General features: G+C 38.4%; 1 protein-coding gene across 2 annotated transcripts in view; it reads left to right on the forward strand.

The window, feature by feature from the left end:
* LOC131036786 (uncharacterized) overlaps nt 1–25,445 on the forward strand; it is a 193,281-nt gene that overhangs the window by 63,456 nt on the left and 104,380 nt on the right. For both annotated transcript variants that reach the window (XM_057968776.2, XM_057968774.2), the window contains exon 3: nt 5,599–5,660. In XM_057968776.2, the coding sequence (XP_057824759.1) occupies nt 5,599–5,660 (62 nt within the window). The remainder of the gene's footprint in view (nt 1–5,598; nt 5,661–25,445) is intronic.

Below are 25,445 nucleotides of genomic sequence, written 5' to 3' on the forward strand. Positions count from 1 at the left end.
ATTTAAATTTGTTTATTTGGCGCCAAATTTGGAAAACAAAGGGACGTACCTCATCGCTCTGGTCCCTTGGAGAGGGACAGGAGCGATTCAACATTTTTGTCCTGATTTTGCATTTCTTCACGATCAACTTCTTCATATCCACGTTAAAAATCGATCATCTTGATAGGTTCTTCGCATTTGATCATCTTGCATGTGTGTTTAAATGCCTTTTGAGTGTACATCGCCCTGGTCCTTGTCCAAAGGACAGGAGCGATCTATGTTTTTCACGTTCATCTTGCATCTTTTAACTTCGATCTTTTATTGTTGGCGAATAACATCCTTTGTTCGTGTCTTTTGCGCTTATTCCATTTGCTCACATGAAGTTTTGGGCGTATCAAAGGGATCATCGCCCTTGTCCCTTGGAGAGGGACAGGAGCGATCCATGTTTTCTCCTTGACCTTGTCAACTTCAAACCTTGATCCTTCGTTGTGATGTCCTCTAGACGCCGTCCTTCACTTTACCTAACTTCGCTTTGCTTTGATCTTGAAGGAACGTAAGTGTTTTGATAAGATCGCCCTGGTCCTTGTCCAAAGGACAGGAGCGATGTGAGGCTTTTACATTGTTTGGCGATGTTTGGACGTTGAAAACCCTTGCGAATTATCTTCATACGATGCCTTGGACCCTCTAAAACATTGCGAAGTCTTGTCCTTACGTAAATTTTGCATGAAATGGCCAATGCATTCAACATCGCCCTGGTCCCTTCCTGAGGGACAGGAGCGAACTAGGCTATAGGGTGCGAATTTCATCATTGCGACGACCTTTGAATGTTTGTGCTTGCTAAAAAAGTCTTGAAGTGTCCCTCGCCACCTTGACTTAACTTGGATCGTCTTGGAACTTGCGTAGGAAGCAACATCATCCTTGTATCGCCCTTGTCCCTTGGAGAGGGACAGGAGCGATCTTCCTTTTGTGACCTTTATTTCACTTTGTCACCTTCCAAATTTATATTCAATGGATTCGTCACGCTCCATTCGTTCATGCCTTGACACTGTCTGTAATTTTGCAAGAAAAGCAATTATATCAAAAATCGCTCTGGTCCCTTCCTGAGGGACAGGAGCGAACTAGGCATTTAGCACTATTATGGACGTCCCAAAAATCTTCAATTTATATTCAACGCATTTATCTCATGTTTTTCCTTGTTTTTGAACGTAAACTTGCCTTGACCTTTGTCTGGATTTTGCATAATGAAGGAAATCGCTCTGGTCCCTGGGAGAGGGACGGGAGCTATAAGGTATTTCGCCCTGGTCCCTTGGAGAGGGACAGGAGCGATTTGGTCAATATAGGTCATTCTCCTTCGTTTTTGCATCTCAAATTATATTCATTTGGCAAAGCATCTTCCTTTGGACCCTTTCAAATTGCTAAGTCATCGAAATCTTGCAAGGACAAGGCGGAATTTGATTTGTAGCTCCGGTCCTTCACTGAGGGACAGGAGCGATTTTCCTCCTGGAGGCATTTCTGTGCTCATGAAAATCTTCAATTTATATTCAATGGAAAGATATCGCCGTTCTCCATCACTTCCAACTCGAAACTTGTCTGGACTCTGCAGGGATGATGAGATATTTGAAAATGAGCTCCCGTCCTTCACTGAGGGACAGGGGCGATCTTGCTCCTATAGGCCAAAATAATATGATTTTTCACATTTTAACACTTCACGAGGCGAAAACAAATCAATTCCAATGCCTAGGATCAAAATCAAAAAAAAGTCAAAATTTGGTCAAAATATTCAATCAGACAAAAATTCTCATTTCACTTTCAACACTTAGACAATTTTAAAGCTCTGCATCAACATTCCAATTGAAAATTAGACCATTTTGGCGAATTCATTGCATTCAAAATTTGCATCCTAGAAAAGGAAGCTCAAAAGCTCTCAAAAACGACTAGATTTTGGCTTGAAAAGACAAAATTTAAAACCCTAAGGCTTGACCCTAAATCCAGACGACTAACTAACTAGCAAAATCCTAAAAACGAAAGCAAAAGCGAGCGAAAGACAAGCAAAAAGAGGGGGTCCCCATTTGCGATGGGGCGATGTGTGAAATGGTCACAACACTTCCTCATGAGGCTACTCCTGTGGCATGTGATGAGGTGATTGAATTGATTCAGCAGATTCAATTGGTGTTACATGAGCTCTTTGGTGATAGCAGGGACATTGCACATATTTTCCCTTGGGATCTAGGTGGAGTAGAGTTTTTCTTGCAGCTGAGATTGCTTGGGGACAAGCAATTTTAGGAGGGGCAGAGTGTAATGTCCCCATTTTTGGAGAGGAATTAATTAATTAATTTAATTAGTTAAGTTGTCCAAATTATTATTATTTTTCATAGATAGCTTAATTAATTATTTTAATTTATGGTATTAAGTTAATTATTTATAAAGTTATCAAATAAATTAAAAATTAAAAGATGACTTTATATTTAATTAATTTAATAAAGTGACTTAATTAAATACTATATCATAAAGTCACTTAAGTGAAATAATATTAAAATTATTTCTAGAAGCTTCTAGAGATGGATTGAAAAAGTATAAAGGGAGATCTAGTTGAGCTTCAAGGCAGCTAGGAATTGATATTTTGTATTGATTGAGTTTTGTGGAGCCAAGGGGTTTTTGCAGATCTTTTGTCTTTGGGAACAAAAACTCCCATTGATAGTATAACTGAGGGAGTGAAAGATCTCTCGAGGGGTTGCATTAAGGAGGTGATACTTCAGTCATCTCAATTGAGCTTCATTGGTGGCCAAGGGCCAATTTCACTTGGGTTCAAATTGGAGACGTTTCCGGCATCAAGTGTCTTCAACAACTTTGCTATTTGGAGCTGATTTGTACTATCATTCACTGAGTTCTTATCTCAGAAATTTTCAGACTTATATCAGATTGGAGGAGAGCCACGATTTGGCTCATTTTGACCCACACTTACATCTGCATATTAAATAAGGCAAGGCGATTTCCCTAGGAGTATTTTGGAGGAGATTTGAGGTGGTTGCAGGTTATATTTTAGTCTGAAGCAAGTTCATACCAGTCCACCATTTTCCACTATTTTGCTCATATCTCCTTGCTTGGGCATCGAAATCTACATTTCATTGGAGCGCCCACCTTTGGGAAGGACCATGATGAAGTTAAGTGCTTAAAGGAGGCTTTTTGCGTTGGTATTTATTTATTATCAGACTGCAGATTAGAACAGGGGCGAATTTGAAAAAGGCATGATTTGGCAAGGTGAATGCACATAGTGGAGTGATATTGCTTGCTTCTTCATCACTACACCTAGGTGCTTCATTCCAGGTTCATTTGGCATTTTTTATCATTGAGTTTTCAGTTGTATGCAGGAGTTAATTAGCTGCCATTGTTACTCAGAAAATTCTGAAAAATATTATGTTGTAAGCCATAAAGCTGGGTGTTCATAGTTGTTTGGAATACGCATTCAATAAGGGCTGTTGTTGGGAATCTAATGTTTGATGTAAATGTGCATTTATGATCAGCATGTGTGCCAACTGTTTGACATAATGTCATTTGGCTGTAAGTGTTTTTTGCATTAGTCATCTTTTGTCTTGGCCCTCTCTTAAGTATTTTATAATCAGGACTGCATTAAATAAATAAGTTGTGAGTTTTATATATGCTGTAACAAGGTGTTCAAATCTGAGGATGCATGACAATTGTTTGACAAAATGCAACTAGATGATTGTAATGTTTGTATGCTTAATTAGTTGGTCAATCATCCCTTAAAATCACTGCAAGCAAAACCAGGGCAAACTGCATAACACACAGCATTATACAGCTGTCCAAAACCGCATAACGCACAGGTTATATAGTCTGAAACTTGAACAGCAGGTTGTCCGACAATTGTTTGATAATATTTCCTTGCATTTTCAGTCCTATATAAGAAGGGGATATTAGACAATCCCATCGTTAGGAAGTATGCCAACATATCTTGGCATAAGAACATTGAGAAAATTCATAATCCCCATAATTATTTGTCCCTTGTAAATGTTCACTTCTTGAATTCCTATGTTACTGATTCAAAATAAACATGCCTGGATTTGAATCTGTTTTGAACCTGGTCCAATTCTTGAAATGTTCCACCTGTAGGGCTCTCTAGGTTCTTGTAAAACAGGTCCAGATTTGGTTGGAATGAACCCAGGCAAACTCACAGTTAAAAAATGTTTTTTTAATCTTTTTGTACCATTTTGAATGGCATCAATAATGGGCGAGCAATGGCTCTTGACAAGGGCAGCTGGAGCACATGGGGCAACAACTATTTTGAAAAGAAAGTGGCAGTAAATTCAGTGCTGGAGTTGGACCAAGAGCTGGCAGGTGATGCCTTCATTCTCTCCCTAATTAGGACCTCAACTCATGCCAATTCATTTGGTGAGGCCTTATCAAAGTTGATGGCGAGGCTCACCATTGTTGGCCTTAAGATGTGAGCTGATGGCATTGAGATTCACAGGATGTATTCCATCTTCAACTTCAGAACACTCTCTTGTTACTTTCTAATTAGCCTTTGTTTTTATATAAAGTTTTATATTTCTATGGTCCCTGTGGTTTCCAGTGTTTTAACATTTTTCTTCATCTCACTTAAATGGGTCATCTCAACTTAACAGTATGCTCAATCTGGTTCTTGCACTTTTCAGACAATGAAATTTTTTAAAATATTTAAACTAAAGTTTGGGTATCAAAAAGGAAGCTTTCCAAATATGTACCTTTTCAGGCCAATACACCTTGAAGACCAAAAGTCTATGTCCAATATGTTCTAGTGATGTGTTATACTCTATGAGATACATGCTTATAACTGGGCTTAGTTATTATCTTTCTAAATCAGCAGAAGATTGTGATATGCATACGGTTAGGAATTGTTTTTAGTATGTAACTTTTTAAAATAATCAAATATTTTTGATGGCATATTTATTGTTTTGTTTATTAGATGATGATGTGGTATATTAAATTTAATTCATGTTTTTTAGACTGCAAATGTGCATATTTTATGATTTTATATATTTTTTGTATGCATGAATCCAACACATTTTTTTTGGCCATATCCACATACCTGAAACCACCCAAACCCAAACCCAAACCAGTAAGTTACCCTGATTCTTGTTTATATAATCTTGGAAATTTGGCCCAAGCTTTCAAATTATGTATCTTCAAAGTTTATTTTAACATTTAAAATAATCATTCAACCTCGAAGTTAATGATTGGTTTCTCCCTTCTTATAAGATTTTAATCAAGTATTTTTTTTTAATGTTTGGCAAATCCTTTCTTGCGCATCAAAGTTAGTCATTTCTGGTTATCTACTATTTCATTAAAATCTTGTGAAACTAAAATACATTTTAATTCAGTTTTCAAGAACCTATTCCTTAACCCGTGGTTTACATTTCTCAAATGCAATTGTCTCATAATGATATAAAATGTTCTTTACCAGATTAAGTCTTCAAGTATGCACAGTGGGAATATGCTTTCATAAAATTAGTGTATCAGAACTTACCATGATAATTTATTTCTTGATTTGAGTTCTAGTTTAGGGTAGCACAGATGAACTCAATTATATGGATATTCTAATTCCAACCTTCATGTTGCATGCAGATCGGAACAAGCCACTGGTAGAGATTCTCAATGATTTGATTGGTTCTACAGTTTCTGTAAAGGTATTTCTCGTGTTATGTTGCCTTGGCTACAAGCAAATATATTCCTTGTCAGTTGAAACCAAAAAAGTAATTTGGATAGATGGTGTGCCAAATACAAATTTTAAAAATTAGTTTTCTTCTATGAAAAATGAAATTGTAAGAGTCAGACCATGATCCTGCCGCTACTGAAGACACACACATCGCAACAAAAACAACAAAAAAAACCGTCTCTATCTACAGGCTCATGAAAATAACCTCACATTAATGAGATTATATTTCAAACTAAACAAAAGAATCAGGAAATAAAATAGTAAGATGCCTGACAAGGTCAAGCAGGTTAAAAAGGAGTAACAATATACACAACAGCAACTGAGACCACAGATGCAAATGAGACCACAATTATGTATCTTTAGAAGTTACCATCAAGATGCACAATGAAATCTATTTTATATATGGGACCATATGTTAATTGGTGGGACCAAAAGTTCAACCCTTAGAGTGATTATTGGCAGGGTGAACTGAGATACACCAATATATGTAATTTGAGAAAACCATCCTTCAAATGAGGAGAATAATATTGCGTAGGCTCCTAAAGAGGAGGCCTTTTGGGCCCTCACAGGGAAGATTGATCATCAAAGACACAAATACATTATTCTGCATCCATTTTCCACATTCCGCATCGTGGTTTTCTTCTTTAAGAAGCACATGCTAGCTGCATAAGGAAGGGAGTGTGGATGTACTCTTTGGGTAATTTTTGGCTCAATTTTTGCTATTCCCTTTCGTAAGTGATAGGGACAATTTTTCAAAATTTCTTCTGATCTTGCCATGTATAGTCTAACATATCTTTGATTAATTGGATTTTATGATGTGAAACTGTTTTATTTTTATGATGAATCAGATATCTATGAAAGGAGTACATGAAAATTCCCTGGAATGTATGGCCATAAAGAGTTACTTAAATCATTTATTGGGAATTCCTTCTTAAGGTTTTACTAGAGAGGATGCCAATGTTCCCCACTTATTATGGTGATGTCCATTGGTCTTGTGGGCTGCATGAATCTGCACCTCCATTCCATGGCATGGTCTGAAGGTTTTGGGAACCATGGCCTTGAGCTTGGATTTGACAGGTTGGATAAGGTGGAGATAGTTGGAGCCTTGAATTAGTGAGTGAAATTCACAATTTGTTGATGGCAATCAATGTCAATGGGCACCTATTAAGAATTAACACAACAAATTTGGTGGTTTCTATACTCCAGGTCTCAACTTGAGGGACCGGCAGGGTTTCTTATGTACTTCTACCACTGTTGCAATATGATTGCATTGCACTCTAACAATCTGGATATAAATTTCCAATTTTCATAGACTATTGAGGCATTAAGAATATTGATCTGCAGTATTGGTATCAAAATTTGGTGAAACCTTCCCTAACAATATTTCGGATTAGATATCATAAAACAAACCATTACATAGCATCAGCAAAACCTGAGTTCAGCAGTATCAAGAGCACCAAGGGAAGGTACATGCACAAAAAAATATATAGCTATTGGGCACCTCCACTATAACAGTGATGATTATATTAGATATACATATTTGTAAACAAAAATATCAGCAACAGCCTATGTAAGAAACATATGCATCACTCTAGGAAACTGAGATTTCAGCGTCCGGTGAAGTGTTGTTTCCTAGTGGGGGGATCCAAGCCACCCACCCCAAGTTTCCATCCTGCCACACTTCCACCCGACCATCAAGTATGCCTTGTTTATGGGGGTGGGAGGTGCGCTCACGAATCAGGTCAGCTTCCTCCTGAGTAATCTCCATGTGGATCTGCCTACGCTCTAGGTGCTTCATAAAAGCCACCAGTGCTTGCTCAAATGCAGCCTTGCCCGGTTCATCCCTCTCCCAAGTGAATCCGTGTGATAATTCACGGATGTAAACAGTAGTAGCCCCCTCCTTGATCCACTTGTTAAACTTGTCTGAGTCCAGCTTAAGTATAACAGTGACCTGCATAGAAATAGAGTAAACAATGAGTCTCCTAAGAGACTCAGTAAGGTGCCTGGTATTGCTATTAAAGATGTCATCATTACGATACTTCCATATAAGCCAAAGAACTTCCAAAGAAAAACAAGACCAAAAGATATTTGCAATTCTCCTACAGCCCTTGATATAGCCTGGGAATTTGGCAAGGGAATTTCGAATTTCAGGGTTCGGGGAAACAGTCTTGTTGTGAGGTATTCACACATCGCCCCATTGCAAATAGGGACCCCCACTTTTTAATTGCTTTCTAGGATAGCGTTAGAGCCCTTAGCTATTAGTCTTTGCATTAAAGGAGTATAGGTGGTCAAGAAGTTAGGAGTCAGGTGGATAGCTTTGTGTGAAGTGTGAAATGAGTGAGTTTGTAAAGTCTAGATATCATGAGAGTCAATCATGAGTGAAGAGAGATTGCAGGGCCACTTCAAGTGCTCCTCTTGAGGAGTGAACTTCACTTCATGAATGAACTTCTTGTGCCTCTTTCTCAAAGCGAAAATCCATCCTAAGACCTCATGTTGAGCATGTCATCACATAATGACTTACTTTTTTTAGTAAGTATCAGTTCAAGAAGTTCTATTTTTAGCAGGGGAGTTCAGAGCTCCAGTTTAGTTCAGTTGTTGGTTCAGCACTTCAGTCCTCAATTCATTTGGTATTGAGTAGTATTTGGCTTGTAGAATGATTTAGTAAATATTAACACTGCATTCTAAGGTTAATATTTAATAATTATTTTTTGGACGACTTTGGGAAATAGAAGCTTATTTTATTTAAACGATTTTATTAATTTTTCCTAAGTCAGTGGCATAAGAGAAATAAAGCTTACTTCATGAGCTTATTATATTTATATTTGCAAGTTATTTCCAAGGCAAAGTTCGAACTTGCCTAGATGGAAGGGGACGCCATTTTGAAGGGACAAATGAACTGAAATTCAAATGGGTTTGGGCGCCTTTGGGGTGAAATGAAATGACATGTGATTTAGGCGTATTTGGTGTGCGTTTGCATTTGAATTTGGTTGGACGAAAGTTATAAATAAGAGCCCTGGGCTCTCATTTTAGATATCTTGAACAAATTATATTGTTATGTTGCCGGAATGGTGAGTGAACTTGAGCTTCGGAGTTGTGGCTCCCTAGTTTAGCCAGTTTCGTACTTGACACATAGTACCTAGCTGAGTGTTGGATTGTGGTGAAGTTTGTGCATTGTTAGTTTCGGTGTGGTTTTTGGAGTGTCGAGTTTGCTGCTGTGATTTCAGTGTTGCTGGTTTTTGGTGTGGCTGAAGCAAAGATTCGATCCTACCTCCCTGCCTGTGCGACCTATCATTCTGGGTATTGGCTCGAAATATTTTTGTAAGTTTATAACCCCTAGTTGCAAGTCTTTAATTTTATAATGCAAATCATACTTTTCTAGCATAGGCGTACTTTTTGTGGGTGTATTGGGATGCGTTCTTTGTGTTTGGAGGCATATTGAAGCTCATTTCCAGTTTGTCTGAGTCACTTTATGCCTAGTGTCAGTTAGGGTGTGTCGTGGGGTGTTTTGGATGAGTGTGGAGCGAGTTGGGAGCATTTTGGTGTGGTTTGGGGTTGTTGGTTATGCATTTCCAGCCTGTTGTTAGTTATATCAGATTTTCGAAAGTTGATGTTTGACTGAGTTCTTGCGAGTGAGTGTAGTTTGAGCTGGTTTTGGTGGTAGTTTGTAATGTCCCCTTCCTTGTGATGTTGCATTCAGTGGTCCATTGGCCTATTCCGGAGACCCGTAGGCTATGTGGAAAGGTGAATTAAGGGTTCCCATGTTCCTTGGAGTTCCGACCAGACTTGTCAGGGGTGGAATGTGGACTTACTATTTTTAGTAAGTTAGGGTTTGGCTGTTAGGATTGTACAGAGTTGCTAAGCTCGCCAAGCTCTTTCTCTGGTTGCGAAGATAACGATTTTTGGAGCATTATTTCATGACTTACTATTTTTTGTAAGTATTAGTTCGGGGCATTCTATTTTGGCAGTCCTGGATTTGGTCCTGTCCCAGCACAATTCAGTGATCTTCATTGCTCAGCCTCATCTGGATTCCGTTAACAATTGTAAATGATGTTCAATTTACAATTCAATATGCAAGATGTATTCTAATTCGTATTCTCTCTATCTATGTATTATCTATTTATATTATAAATTTGACTATCTTATTTTTTATGGCAGGTGAGAGGAGTATTTATCGATTTCAATATCCTTCTCACAAATATCGATTGATATATATATGCAAGAGGGGAGCATCAAGCAATGCCTTGACCGGCCATGTCTTATGGACATGACCGATCAAGACATTACTTGATCGCACCCTTTGATATATAATTATCAATCGGTGTTTATTCTAATCGACAACCCGATACTAATCAGGGTCTACGTAACTTAGTGTTCAATGCCAATCGGTATTCGCGTGGCATGTTAACCGATGCCAATCGGTGTTTGTGTGACATGTTAACCCATGTCAATCGGTTTCTAAGTTGACCGATACCAATCACTAACTAATAGTTATAAACCAAGCGGTGCATACTTTGCCACCCGATAACAATCCGATGATCATCATTTGTTTACTGCTGTGAAGATATCCGATATAAATAGGGATACATGGTTAACCCGATAATAGTCGGTGATCGCTGTTATAATGCAAACCGATATACTATGCTATGATATGATTATCGATATTGATCGATTAAGTAGATTGGACATATACAATTGAAGAATGATCATCAAATGAAATAGCTTGAAGTTTTCCTGATAGTTTATCGATAGGATAAATGATTGAATGAGAGACTTCATTTATCTCTCATTCAATCATTTATCTTACCGAAGCTACCATACATTAACACTCCCTCTTAGCTAGGTAAGATAAATGAAAACAATATATCAAGCATCACAATTCAAATGATGGTTAGTATTCTTTACACAATCTAACTTTCTAGGAAATCATATCACCTAATCACATGATATGAAGTATCACCTAATCACATGATATGAAATATCACCTAAACACGTGATACAAAATGTCCATCACGTCAATCTTATGATGACAGGATATCACCTAAGCATGTGATATCAGTATTGCCTAAACACGCAATACTTAAGGATAATCATATGAGAAAAGATTCAATTCTCATCTTTATCCAAGTTGTGGTATGTGCACTAACATCTCATACAAATGTTATACCACAACACAATCATGGCACATCCATGACACACCAGAGATCCAACATGATAACTAGTTTGGATATCATAAGATCGTCACCTTATAATGTCTCCATACAAGTGTTCATTATCTTGAGAGATCGTCACCTCTTAGATATGAACCTAGGGGATAAAATTCAAATTGTCCTATCATGACAAAGAAGTTTACACATTAAACATCTTATTGATATGTAAATACAGATTACAAAGCAAATTACCTTTCTATCATACCTAAACCTTTTCTGAAGTGATCAACCTTCACTTTGGAAAGAGGTTTGGTCAGAATATCTGCCGTTTGATCTCCTGTACAAACATATTCTAATTGAATCGCATTTCTGTCTACCATATCTCGCACATAGTGGTATGGAATCTCAATATGCTTGGATCTGTCATAGAACACTGGATTTACTGAAAGTTTTATACAACTCTGATTGTCACAATGTATAACAGTGGGTTTCATAGGTTCTCCAAACAACCCCACAAGCAACTTCCTAAGCCATACTACCTCTCGGGCAGCCATAGAAGCTGCAATGTATTCTGCCTCGGTGGAGCTTTGAGCTACAGAGGACTGCTTCCTGCTGATCCAAGATATCATAGCTGAACATAGACTGAAGCAACACCCTGAAGTGCTTTTTTTGTCAGTTACACTTCCAGCCCAATCTGAGTCTGTAAATCCATGTAGGTCTATATCAACTTTCTCATATTTGAGACCAAGGTTTAGGGTACCTTGTAGGTATCTCATGATGTGTTTTACTGCAACCGGGTGTATCTCCTTAGGTTCACACATAAACTAACTTAAAGAATTAACTGCATAACAAATATCTGGCCTTGTCTTCACTAGGTACATCAGGGACCTGTTGTGACGTTTTCACACATCGCCCCATTGCAAATGGGGACCCATGTTTTTTTTGCTTTTTAGGGTTTGCTTTCTAGGTCTTTTAGGGTTTTGTCAGTTGGCCTTTGCATTTTTGAGTGCTGTCGGGGAGATCAATAGGATAGCAGGTCCTGCTGGAGTGAAGTCCTGATCCTGAAATTTGGCTAAGTCTGAAAGTCCTGATCTTGAAATTTGACTAAGTCTGGAAACTAAAAAACCTCAAAAAACTAGATTTTGCAATATAACTCCTGGAGGTCTGAAACCACTCTCAAACATCCTGAAAGTATATATGGAATATAACTTAAAGTATAAGAAAGAAGAAAGAAAGAAGAAAGATAGAAGGAAATGTCACTTATACTTGAATGTTATATTCCATAAAAATTATCCTGTTGGAGAGTTCGAAAAGTCAAATTTCGCTCCTGTCCTTCACTGAGGATCTAGAGCGCATAGCGCTCTTGTCCCTCTCCAAGGGACCAGGGCGAAAAGACTTATTTGAGCCATTCCTGGCCTTGTTTGGTCAAACTGAAACATCAAAGGCATAGTGAAGGACGAAATGAACATGATAAAGCATCTAGACTTGATCAAAAACGATGAAATGATGAAGTTTTTGCCTAGAAGGTCAAAAGTGCTCCTGTCCCTCACTGAAGGACCAGAGCGCTTTTCTTTATATGCACAATTTTAGACCTTTTTTGGACATTAACTTTTATTCATAGCATGAAGTAAGATGAAATCTTCCCTAGCAAAGGAATTTCGGGGTGAAAAGTGAGACAATTTGGCTTAGAGGGCAAAAAGTTCTCTCGTCCCTCACTAAAGGACCGAAGCTTGAATTTCAAATTTGCACTGCCTTTGCAAGATTAAAGTGATTTTATGGTTTGAAGAAGTTAAGGGAAGCATGTTTTGTCCATTGAATATAATTTAAGCGGTTCACGAAGGAGTAAATCAACCCAAATGACAAAAAGTGCTCCCGTCCCTCACTGAAGGACCATGCCACTTTTTCAAGTTTCTCTTCTTTGTTTGATACTTTATGGCAAAACTTGACTTGGATGGGAAGGACGAATGATGTTTTATGCCTTGGACGCAATTGAGAGGTTTAAAGAACAAAGAAGTATGCCAAAATGACAAAAAGTGCTCCCGTCCCTCACTGAAGGACCATGCCACTTTTTCAAGTTTCTCTTCTTTGTTTGATATTTTATGGCAAAACTTGACTTGGATGGGAAGGACGAATGATGTTTTATGCCTTGGACGCAATTGAGAGGTTTAAAGAACAAAGAAGTATGCCAAGATGTAAAAAGTGCTCCCGTCCCTCTCCAAGGGACCAGAGCGATTTTCCAAGAAGTGCTCCCGTCCCTCTCCAACGGACCAGAGCGATTTTCCAAAAAAGTGTAAATTTCCTGCAAGGCCAAGGCAAGTTTGTGATTGAAGTAAATGGAAGAGGACATGATTAGCCCATTGAAGATAATTTGGGAAGCTAGCAAAGGACGGATAAGCTTGAAGTTGAAAAAGTGCTCCTGTCCCTCACTGAAGGACCAGAGCACTTAACATGTTATCTAGCCTTTCTCACCAATTTTGGACAAATTGAGGCCAAGGCGCAAGTTTGAAAAAGTGTTTAAAATGCCTTGAAGTGGAATTGAGATGCGAGAGTTGCAAATTTTGACGACAACTGGCAAAAGTGCTCCCGTCCCTCACCAAGGGACCAGGGTGCAATTTCCAAATATGACCATTTACCTTGCATTTTGAAAGGATATTTTTATTACCAAGGCTCAAGATGGAGTGAAATGTGATATTCTATGCCTTGAGGGTAAATTGAAGATTAATGTGATCAAGAATTCATGAAATGGACTCAAAAGTGCTCCCGTCCCTCACCGAAGGACCAGAGCGCTTTTTATGAAAACAACAAATTCCCTCCGAGATTATGCTAAGGCAAAGTTGTGTGAGATAGGAAAGAACTTCTAAAGCATGGTGATTGAAGGTTTGACTTCAAAAAATTGAGAATCCTAGCCTAAAAATGAAAAAGTGCTCCTGTCCCTCTCCAAGGGACCAGAGCGAAGTCATTAGCATTCTTTATTTTTGCCATATCCCAAGGTTAATATCCTCCAAATCGCATTAGATGCCGAATTGCCAACTTCGAAATATTTGAAAAAATTAATTAAATTGGCATTTAATAAATTGATTTTAGGCCTTAAAAAATCGAACTTTTATTGTGAAGGCATTTAAAATTAAAGTTTTTTTTTAAATTAAAAAATTAAATGTGGAGCGCACAAGGCATTATTTGCCTTTATTTGACAAGTCGGCCTACTCCTTTTGGGTTTTTATTTATTATTTCACCTTTTATTTGCTAGGTCAGCCTCATGGGTAAGTGGAAAGTGAGCGCTCTATATATTGGAGGTGTTGTTTCACAATTCAAATCATTCAATCATTCTTTCAAGTGCGAATTTGGAGAGCAATTTGAGGAGCGAAATCCAGAGGAGTGGAGCGAATTTCTACTAAATGTGGAGAAGCTAGTAGAGGGCGAAATTCATCTTGAAAGCTATTGGAGAGGAGAATTTCTTGCTAGATCGGAGGATAAATTCTAGATGTTTTGAAGGTATTTGAAGGTGAATTTCCAGATTTTTGAAGAGGAAGGTGGAGTTCTTTTCCAAGCTAAAGGGGGTGCATTTTATCCAAGGGAGAGCTTTGATCTACACTTTGCCTAGCAAAATTCATCTATTTTTACATCATTTCTTAGAGTTAATTCTCAAGAGGAGGTATGGCAAAATCATCTTGACACCCTTATTCAAGGTTTGATTTTTTTAGACATTTTTTAGAAAAGTCTAAGTATTGCATGGTTAATTAGGAAATGATAACTCAAGATTTATCATGAAGTTTCCTAATTAAAATCTTGAATCTTCCTTTTAAAGTTTAATTTTTAGATTTCAAGATATATTACTAATTTTGAAATGTTGTGTAGGTATCAAGATGGCGACTCCAAAGCCCGGAGGATCTACAAGTCGGCAGGTTCTCATCAAGGACGATCAAGCAAGGACAAGGGCGACCTCCTTCAGTCTAGCATTGACAAGGACGACCTTCTTCAGTCAAGCGTCATCAAGGGCGACTTCTCCAATCCAGCATTCCAAGGCGAGGTACATCAATCATCCTGCACATCAAGGACACAAGAAGTCAAAGCAAGGGTTCGTTGAAGAAGCAGATAGTTCCAGATGAGTTAATTAAAGGTAGCTTCTCAACAACATCAAATTGAATATCTACCAAGCGACAAGTGTTAGACGAGTTGGCATCCTAGTCATCACTCCTCCAGTCGGATTGGTCCCACCTCAACAATGTCTAGATTCAATGTACCTAACTCATAGAAGGTAGCACAAACTTCGATGTACCTACCCCGGCTATCCATTGGTGGAATTTTCCAGAGAGGACATGTGTCCAAGCAATACAATTATTTCATTGGTCAAGCATTAAAAGTTATGTAATGGTCGTAACAAACCCTAATTAGGGTTTTCATTGTAAAATCTTGGCCATTGATCTCAAATTGATCTCAGCCATCGAATTGTATTGTGGGCACTATATAAGCCCCGACTCTTCATTTTGTAAAGGGGAATAGTTGGAAGCAGTTAGAAGACAAATAGAGAGTAGTTAGAAGGTGATTAGCTAGTTGATAGAATAGCAATTAGAGTAGAGTAGAGAGAGAAGGCAAAGACTGTTGCCAAGATGTTGTTGTAAAAGACTTGTAACTTTATTGAAGAAATGGTGAAATTTATGGGTCGATTCGACAATTTGCATGGTCTCTATACTTCTCATATTTGATTTCGTGTTATTAGATGAGTGGAAGAAATGTGCTTGATTGATGGTGGAATTCGTATATCCATACTACTAGCAGTTTGTTGATTGCAGACTTGCCTTGCATAGTCAACTGGAATCATTCAGCTTAAGCTTAACTTCAATTGTCGCTTCTTCATTGATATGCATCAACCTGATGGTGTCTATGCCTGCAGTGATGATTTGAACATCATAAAGCTTTCCTTCGAAGATCGCACTAACCTTGTGGAGATGGTCCTGGGATGTCAAAACAAGACTTAGTTAGAATTTCATCAAAGATCAATCATTGCTCCTACATTCCTTAGTATTAGGATTAGATTCTTTCCTCGCCCTTATCTTTTTTCCTTTTTTTTTTTTTTTCCAAATCAAAGCTAGTAAGAGTCTGTGTTCCAACAATATTCAAAGCAAATCAAAAGTTCAGTCATCAAGTGTAAGTCCCCTTGTGATTCCAGCAAATCACATCATACCACAGAGAGCTTATCCACACGTAGAGACCCTACATACAAGAACCTTGAAGTCATCCCGATTGAACCTTTTCGCGACATCTTCAGCATTCGGAGGCTTTATTCAAGAGAGGATAAGGTACCCTTGGGTATTTTATTCTGTGTTTGATAGTGTACAAAATACACGTAAACAAGACCCAATTATCTGTCTGTATTGAGTAGGGTCAGTGGGTTGTGACTCTGCTGCTGCTTCTTTAAGTTTGTGTAAGTTGGTTTCCATAGGAGAGGTCATGGGCCTACAGTTTAGCATTCCGAATCTCTTCAAAATATCCAAGGTATACTTTCCTTGGTTTAGTATAATGTTGTCAGAATTCTGCCATACTTCCAATCCTAGGAAGTAATGAAGGAGTCCCAAGTCCTTCATATCAAATTCTTTGGATAGATCTTTCTTGCATTGCTATAAGGTGATCATTTCCCGTGATTAATAAGTCATCAACATATAAAATCAATATTAGCATATCACCTTTATTTCTTTTGTAGTAGAGATTAGGATCTGCATCATTCTTAGAGAAGCCTAGTCCTGAGAGATAGGTGTCAATTCTTTCATACCAGGCCCTGGGAGCATGTTTAAGCCCATAGAGAGCTTTCTTGAGTCTACACACATGAGACTCTGCATCATGAATTTCAAACCTTGCAGGTTGGTCTAAGTAGACTTATTCTGAGATCTCACCATTCAGAAATGCTGTCTTAACATCCATCTGGTGTACCCTCCACCCCTTTGCTGCTGCAATGGCTAATACATCTCTTACTGATGTATACCTGGCAACAGGTGCAAAAGTTTCTTCATAATCTATTCCTTCCCTTTGTGAGAACCCTCTAGCTACAAATCTAGCCTTGTGTTTTTCAATACTGCCGTCTTCAGCATGTTTGATCTTAAAGAGCCATTTAGATGAAACAACAGATTGCTTAGTTGGCCTAGGAACAATCTCCCAAACATCATTTTTCATAATGGACTGATACTCTTCAGACATGGCATCCTTCCGTACTTGATGTTCAAGTGCATCTAATACATTGTTTGGTTTGGCTTTAGAGAGATCATTCATAAGGGCAACATAGCTAGTGAATTTATTAGGCCTTTTGCTTTCCCTGAAGGTCCCTGAAGGAGCGACAAACTTCTGAGCTTCTGCTACAGTCTTGGTGGCCCATAGTGGTCTTTTCTTGAGGTTTTCTCAGGTGGACTTTGGGTTTCACTTATACTTTCCTCAGGATTCTCCCTTTGAAGCTCAGGAGTAGGATCTTTATCTATGCTAGGGGTAGGGATATAGACTTCAGGGTCTAGAGAGCTTTGGGCTCTTTTGAAGCCTAAGTCTTCTTCAAAGGTATATAGATCATGTAGGCTTTGGAGGTTTCACTATATCCTACAAGGATTCCCCTATTTCCAGAAGGCTCTAATTTTAATCTTTTCTCCTTAGGTACATGAATATAGACAGGGCATCCAAATATCCTAAGGTGGCTAATATCAGGTTTTGATTTAGTAAAGACTTCCTCAGGGGTCTTATCTTCAAGATGGGAGTGAGGACATCTGTTTTGGATATATACAACAGTGGTAGTTGCTTCTGCCCAAAGATTGACATTTAGATTTTGATCAAGAATCATAGCTTTGGCAGCTTCAACGATTGTCCTATTTTTCCTCTCAGCTATCCCATTTTGTTGAGGGTTATAAGGTATTGTTAACTCCCTCTTAATCCCTGAATTTTTACAAAACTCTTTAAATAATTCTGATGTGCATTCCCCCCCATTATCAGTTCTTAGGGTTATAATTTTATTTCCTGAGTAGTTCTTTGTTAGTGATTTGAATTCTTTAAACCTATTAAGGATCTCTTCTGATTCTTTACATTTCAGAAAGTAGATCCAAGTTTTCCTAGAGTAGTCATCAACAAATATTACATAATACAAAAACCTCCCCAATGAAGGTATGGACATGGGTCCACATACATCAGAATGAACTAACTCTAAAATTTTACTTGTTTTCCTAGTACTATTCTGAAAAGCACCCTTAGTATTTTTACCTAGGGCACATCCTTTGCATGCCCCTGAATGATATTGCTTTAACTTAGGTAGACCTGTGACACGGTCTCCCATTGATGATAAAACTCTAAAATTTAGGTGGCCTAGTTTTCTATGCCAGACTTCATTAGCATCTGTAGTTTCATGGATTAGGACTAAGTTGGGCTCTGTGCATAGCTCATACAAGTAGCCTTGTCTTTGACCAATCGTTTTAGCTTTCTTGATGGATGAATTCTTTGGCCAAGCCAATACTCTATTGTCCATGAAGGTCACTCTGTATCCATTGTCCTCCAGTGCTGATATTGAGACTAGATTTCTTTTGATGCCTGGAACATATAGTACTCCTTTAAGGTGTAATGATAAACCTGACTTTAGTTTGATGGTGCAGGTTCCAACTCCTTTGACTGGATGTGTAGATTCATCTCCGATAGTTACTTCCTCATCATTCTCCTCTTTCATGGAGTCTAGCACTTCTTTGAATACTGTAATGTGTCTAGATGAGCCACTGTCGATCACCCAGGAGTTAACTTTGTTTGATGCTTGGTTTGTGAGTGCTGAACAGAGTACATACTTCTCAGGGTCCTCTTCCCTTTTAGATTTTCCTGTTTTGGCAAATGTGGCTTGCTTAGCTCTTTCTGGACATTTGGCAACATAGTGCCCAAATTTATCACATCTGTAACATTGAATCTGAGAAAGGTCCTTCTTGAAGGTGTTCTTGCCGTGACAACTTTTTCTCTTTCTGAATTGTTTCTGCTTGCTTTTCTTGTTTGAGTTCGTATTTAGAACTTGGAGATCTTCATCTATATTCTTTTGCTTGATCCCTTTCTTATTTTGCCTTGATTCCTCTTGGAGACAGTCAGCCTTTAGCCTATCGAATTTTGGAAATTCATCCCTTGCACTGATGCCTTGGACGAATGTTTCCCATATGCTAGGCAACCCATCTAGAGCAATGAGTGTTAATTCTTTGCTTTGGATCTCATATCCAAGGGTTACCAGTTCATCCCTTAGGGCAGATATTCGCATGAAGTAGGCATTGACTGATTCTCCTTTGATCATGACTATGTGATTTATTTCTCTTTTTAAAGCCAAGGTTCTACTGGCATTAGATATCTCAAATGCATCTTCAAGTGCTTTGAACATGTTGAAGGCTGTTTCATGTTTCCTTATGATGGGCATAATATTATTTCTTACCCCATCAACTATGATTTTGATTGCCTTTTCATTTCCCTCTCTCCAAGTTGTTTTGTCAGGTTCAATCTCAGGTTCTATAGTTTCAGTTTTTACAAATGATTCGACTTTATTTTCTTTTAGAATCATTTGAATTCTGAACTTCCATGTTGAGAAGTCATCACGTCCTCTGAGTCTGTCTTCAAACCTGATAGCGCTAGCCATTGAAAGAATTGTGATGTTGAATATATGCTTGATTTGAAATTTCCGCAAAATTGAACAACCTCAGGTTCGATTTAACCTGGCTTTGATACCATGTAAATGATGTTCAATTTACAATTCAATATGCAAGATGTATTCTAATTTGTATTCTCTTTATCTATGTATTATCTATTTATATTATAAATCTGACTATCTTCTTTTGTATGGCAGGTGAGAGGAGTATTTATCGATTTCAATATCCTTCTCACAAATATCGATTAATATATATATGCAAGAGGGGAGGATCAAGCAATGCCTTGACCGGTCATGTCTTATGGACATGACCGATCAAGACATTACTTGATCGCACCCTTTGATATATAATTATCAATCGGTGTTTATTCTAATCAACAGCTCGATACTAATCGGGGTCTACGTAACTTAGTGTTCAATGCCAATTGGTATTCATGTGGCATGTTAACCGATGCCAATTGGTGTCTAAGTTGACCGATACCAATCACTAACTAATAGTTATAAACCAAGCGGTGCATACTTTGCCACCTGATAACAATCCGATAATCATCATTTGTTTACTGCTGTATATCCGATATAAATTAGGATACATGGTTAACCCGATAATAATCGATGATCACTGTTATAATGCAAACCGATATACTATGCTATGATATGATTATCGATATTGATCGATTAAGTAGATTGGACATATACAACTGAAGAATGATCATCAAATGAAATAGCTTGAAGTTTTCTTGATAGTTTATCGATAGGATAAATGATTGAATGAGAGACTTCATTTATCTCTCATTCAATCATTTATCTTACCGAAGCTACCATACATTAACAATAATCAGTATTGGAACTATAAGCAATTTAATTAAATATTATTCCTTATCCTAAGGTTATTATTTAATTATTTTATTACTTATTGATGCTATGGGAAATTGTGCAAAATATGATATTTTTCCTAAGTCATGCCTGGGCGATTTATTTGGAGATTAAAAGGAGACTTCATTCTTCATATTTTAAAAAGTTTATAATGCCAAAAATTGTGGCCCCTCTCCTTGGCGTGATTTTGACTTAAGAAAGTGGGCGCCACTTTGGGTCCACCATGAAATGAAATGCAATTGGAATGAGGCGAAATTGGCAGGTAGTTTCATTTGAATTTTAGATTGGAAAAACTATATAAACAGAGGTTGGGCTCCTCATTTGGATATCCAGAGAAAATATTTTGTTATGCTGTCGGAATGACTCCAGACATTCTTCGAGGGTGAATACCTCCTAGATCCTTCCTTCCGGTTTTGAGTGTGATACATCACTCCTAGCTGTGGTGCGTAGTTGTGAGCTTTTTAGTGATTTTTGGGTGTGTTGGTGAAGATTTGTGTGCTACTGGTTTTCTGGTGTTGCTGGTGTGTGCCGGCTGAAAGTGTATTTTGATCGTAGTTGCCTGTGTATTGAATGCATCATTCTGGGCGAGGGCTCGTTGGAAGCGTACTGGAGAGACGATAAGTCTCCTATATTGGCGTGGCATTTGGAGAACTCTCCAATTTTAGTTGGAAATCGAGCTATTCAGCAAAAACGCCATTTCTAGAATTGCATTGGGAAGCGTGCATTGCTGTTGGTGCTCTTCAGTTGCAGTTTCGAGGTATTGTTTTGTTTTCTTATGTCATACGCTTCATTTGCTTCTGATTTGGCATGATTCTATGGGGTTTTGAGTGAGTTACAAGCAATTTAGTGGGTTTCGAGATGACTGGTTCTGCGTTTTCCTTGTATTTGATTTCAGAACAGCAAGTAGTAGTATTGGTTAGAATGTGTTCGTGAATTCATAAGATATGTACTTCACTCTATCTCCTTTCACATTTCTATCATTGTAAGAATTGCTTCAGTAGTACTGACCAATTCATTCTATGCTGTATTTCCCGCTGAACAAGTGGAAGAGGATGGCTTAGCCTCCTGTATGTTTGTAATTCAGTTTTGTCCTCCCACTGAGCAAGTGGTTGAGTGATATTGTCCTCCCACTGCATAAGCGGTAGAGTGATTTGGTTCTATTATGATTTGTTGCCTTGGCTAGTTTACCGCCAAGTTTGTGTTCTTCATCTCGTTGAAAAGTGGAAGGAGCTGGCTTGCTGCCCAGTTTTGTAATTGCATTGTAATTTCCAGCGGATTAGAAAGCTAACGAACCCCTTGTCACCGAATGCTCTCACCTTCCCACATTGGGCTCTTGGTGATCAGAAAGTGGAAGGGTTACCTTTCAGTGGCATTGGAATTATATTTCCTAACTTTAACGGGTGCATTGTAATGTTGTTGTGCTTGAAATCCAAAAAAAAATAAGAGGTAATTTTACAGTGGTATTAGAGCTGGTTTTCCTGCCAGCCTGTGAAGTCAGGGTAAATAGAGTTCTCCATGAGTGACAGAGACATCCGCTACTACAATAGAGAACATAAATGCTAGCAGTATCAGATCCCTACAGTGCCTTGTGAAGAGACTTTTTCAGAAGTCTTGAGAAACAGAGATAAGGAAGTTGATTCAGTAGACTCAGCAGATTCAATGGGCGAAAGATTTTTTGGACAGAATGAAATAGCTATGGCTGTAGAGAAAATAGAAAAGAAATTTGACACTCTGATGGACATGATGTCCCAGATGATAGCCACCTTTAGGTAGAATGCTGGAGGAGGGCATAATCAAGATCCAAATCAGAATATGAGTGGTAATAATGGCAGTACTTCCAACAACTCCGAAGGTAATGGGAATGGCAGCAACAATGGTAGTCATGGAAATGGAATGCCTGTTGGATCGGTGACTAGACCATTGCAACCTGTTTTCCTTGCAAGGGAAACACTGCCTCTTGAAGTGGAAGTTCCTGTAGTTGAGGAGATTCGGGCCAGCTTTGTGGAGTATGCAGCATTTCCCCAAGAGATGCGAAATGCTATGTCTCTTGACCAATACATGAATCAAAAGAAGAGAAGGGAAGGGAGATATGATAATCGTTACTCCTCTCCTAGAGATTTTCAACTGGCCCTTGGGAAGGCCACTCTAGCACACTTTGATGGAAGCAGCGTGAGCACGGCTAGAGCTTGGGTGCAGAAGTTGGACAATTTTTTTTGTCCTTGAGACCCATGCCCGAAGAAGAGGCCATCAAGTTCGCCACCTTGCACCTAGATGGAGCTGCTCATGAATGGTGGTACCATGGGTTGATCACCCTTTGTCACAACTTGATCCATACCTATGCTGAATTCACCAACAAGTTGATAGAAAGGTTTGATACCAAGGATCCAGGGGTGAAGTTTAGAGAGCTAGCACAACTCAAACAGTAGGGTTCTGTGTGTTGTTTGAAAATTTTGTACACTTGAGGAAATATACAAAATTGTGGTTTCAACCACAACACACGAGTAAAAACTCTCCTAATTAAGGGAAGGCTCCCCCTATCTAACTACATCTTGGAAAGTAAAATGGGATGGGACAACAATCTTTTTTTTTTTTTTTTTCAAGAAAGACAATACCCTTTTCTCTTCACAGAAAAGGATAGCGATTGAATAACAACAGTAACCACTTTAAAGTGAAATAAGAGAAAGGAAATGAAGTTTCCTGAAAGCGCAAAGACTTCCGTCACTTCCTTTGGGACGGGACAGCAATATCAAGCTCAAAGACTTGACTATTGGAAATCCTATCTACCCTTTGCTATACTAAATTTTACAATGAATAAAAGACAACAACTCAAAGACTGGAATAATTTATTCTTTTAACACAAAGACAAGAACTAATGCAAGCTCAAAGACTTGCTGCTATTTCTTATCAAACAATAACTTTTCCTCAAGAATAGACGCAAGCTCAAAGACTTGCTGCTCCTTCTAGAGATTTTCCTATTTTAATTAATCTTCTCTACTTGCAGCTCAAAGACTTCAAATCAGATTGGACTAAGCTCCTTTAGAAACACTTTGCATAAAAGAGATAAAAAGATTCAAATTCAAACATGTAGCTCAAAGACTCAAAACTTGAGTAATCCTTCTTTATTATTCTTCAAAACCTTCAATTCACATACATAAGTTCAAAGACTTCTTGCTGTAAATTTGGCAGAGTTTTTGCTTGCTTTCCAAAAGGATATATTTACAATGGACCTCTCAAGTATTTATAGAGGAGGAGCCTAGAGAAAAAGGTGGGAGGATCCTAACTAACTTGAGAGATTCTCTCAACCACCAAGACTCATTCAATAAATAACTGAGACTTCATTAATTAACTAAGAGTTACTCTAACTAACTAAGACTTATTCCAACTACAGTCCTCATTGGACACAACTTGTAGTTGCCTTACATGTAATTACAAAAGTGCAAGTAATGTGTAACTTGCGTTTTACAAAAATACTTTTACATGTAACTTGTCAAAACAAAATTACAACTAAAGATTACAAAAGAGGGAAAATTCAACTAAGTGTTGAAAAACACTTAAGTTGCATTTTGTGAAGACACGAATCTTTGAAATTTCCGGATGCTCGCTTGTAGTTCCTCGGGATTCGGTTCATGTGTGTTCTTAGCAACAACCATAGTCTTCACAATAGTGTCGTGACAGCGGAGGAGCGCGGAATTGTCTTTATCCAGGATAGACTGGATCTCATGCAAAAAGGCTTGGTGTTTCGTCAATGCTTGAATTGAAGCTGCCGAGAATTGTTCACTCCTCCATTCATTATGAATCCTCATCTGTAAATCAGCAAGAACCTCTTCTTCTGGAATCAGCTCTCCATCCTGACTTACTATATTGCAAGAGGCCCTTTCACAATGTAAGACAATACCTCGATAGACTTCATCCCGGAATCTCCTTGCATCACTGATCTCCTCAATGAGGGATTTAAGAACAAGGGTCTTGTTTTCCATGAATTCCTCAAATTCCAAGTACATGACCCTGGAAGAGATGATGGCGTGCTCCTGCAAAATACTCAGCTGTTGTTGGGGCATGGTACGCCAAATTGCCAGACTTTTCTCAACACTTTCCAGATTCTTTTTGAAAGTGTTAGAAGTCTGATCCAGTTTCTCCTCAATGGTTTCCAACTTAGACATTATTTGAAAAATGTCTTTTACCACTTGAATACATTGATCATGAAGCTGATCAACCCAGGAATCCAGTGCTTGTACTTTCTGAGCAGCCCTTTCCACTCCACGAATTGATTCTTGGGAACCAGAAGAACCTATGGAGTTACTCCCTTCAGCAGCAGGTTTTGTGATTTTATGAATGGCTGCCATGAGCTGTCAGTTTTCTTCTTCTAGCTTGTCTTTCTTTGCAAGAAGATCGTCACACCTTTGCACTAGTGAAGCAACAGAAAACTGAGCATCATGTTTAATGACCTCATGTGTTTGCTTGCCCAACTCTACCCTTGTAACCTTATAATCAGCAGTTGACATTTCATCAAGTGGTTTATCTGCAATAGGTTCCACAATTTCAGCTACTTTCATCTTGTTGCTATCAACAGTTACCCTAGAGATAGTCTTCGCCTTCTTAGCAACTTTGGATCTGGACTATTTGAGTTGCTGGTAGTCAAAGGCATCAGGTGAGATCTCTTGCTTCTTTCTTTTCGGGGTGAAAGAACTAAGCCATGGAGGCAAAGTCATCAGCTCACTTCCAGTAGCAGCCGTAGGCAAAGGAGAAGCAGTTTCTGTTTGAATTACCGTGGTTACCCTGGGAGGAATATTTGTTTGAATGGCGACCACTGTTTGCTCAGTTACCAATGGACATGAAGATTGCCTCATGAATTCTTCAAAATCAGAAGTGGAAGTATCAATTTCTGATAACTGAATGCAAGTGGGATTATCTTCAGGAACTTTCAACACACTTTCTCGTTGTTGATCAGGAGAAGGCTCGTATGCTGAAATGGGAACTGCATTTTGAGGAGACTCATCTACGAGCAAATCAGGAGGAGAAAGAGACGTCTCAATGGAAACTGGAGGAATGACCTCGTGAGGCGAGTCTGAAACTGGAGACTTAGGTGCATCGTTAGATTGCTGCCCCTCTT

Source organism: Cryptomeria japonica, chromosome 5, assembly GCF_030272615.1.
Source record: "Cryptomeria japonica chromosome 5, Sugi_1.0, whole genome shotgun sequence".
NCBI classification, from domain to species: domain Eukaryota; kingdom Viridiplantae; phylum Streptophyta; class Pinopsida; order Cupressales; family Cupressaceae; genus Cryptomeria; species Cryptomeria japonica.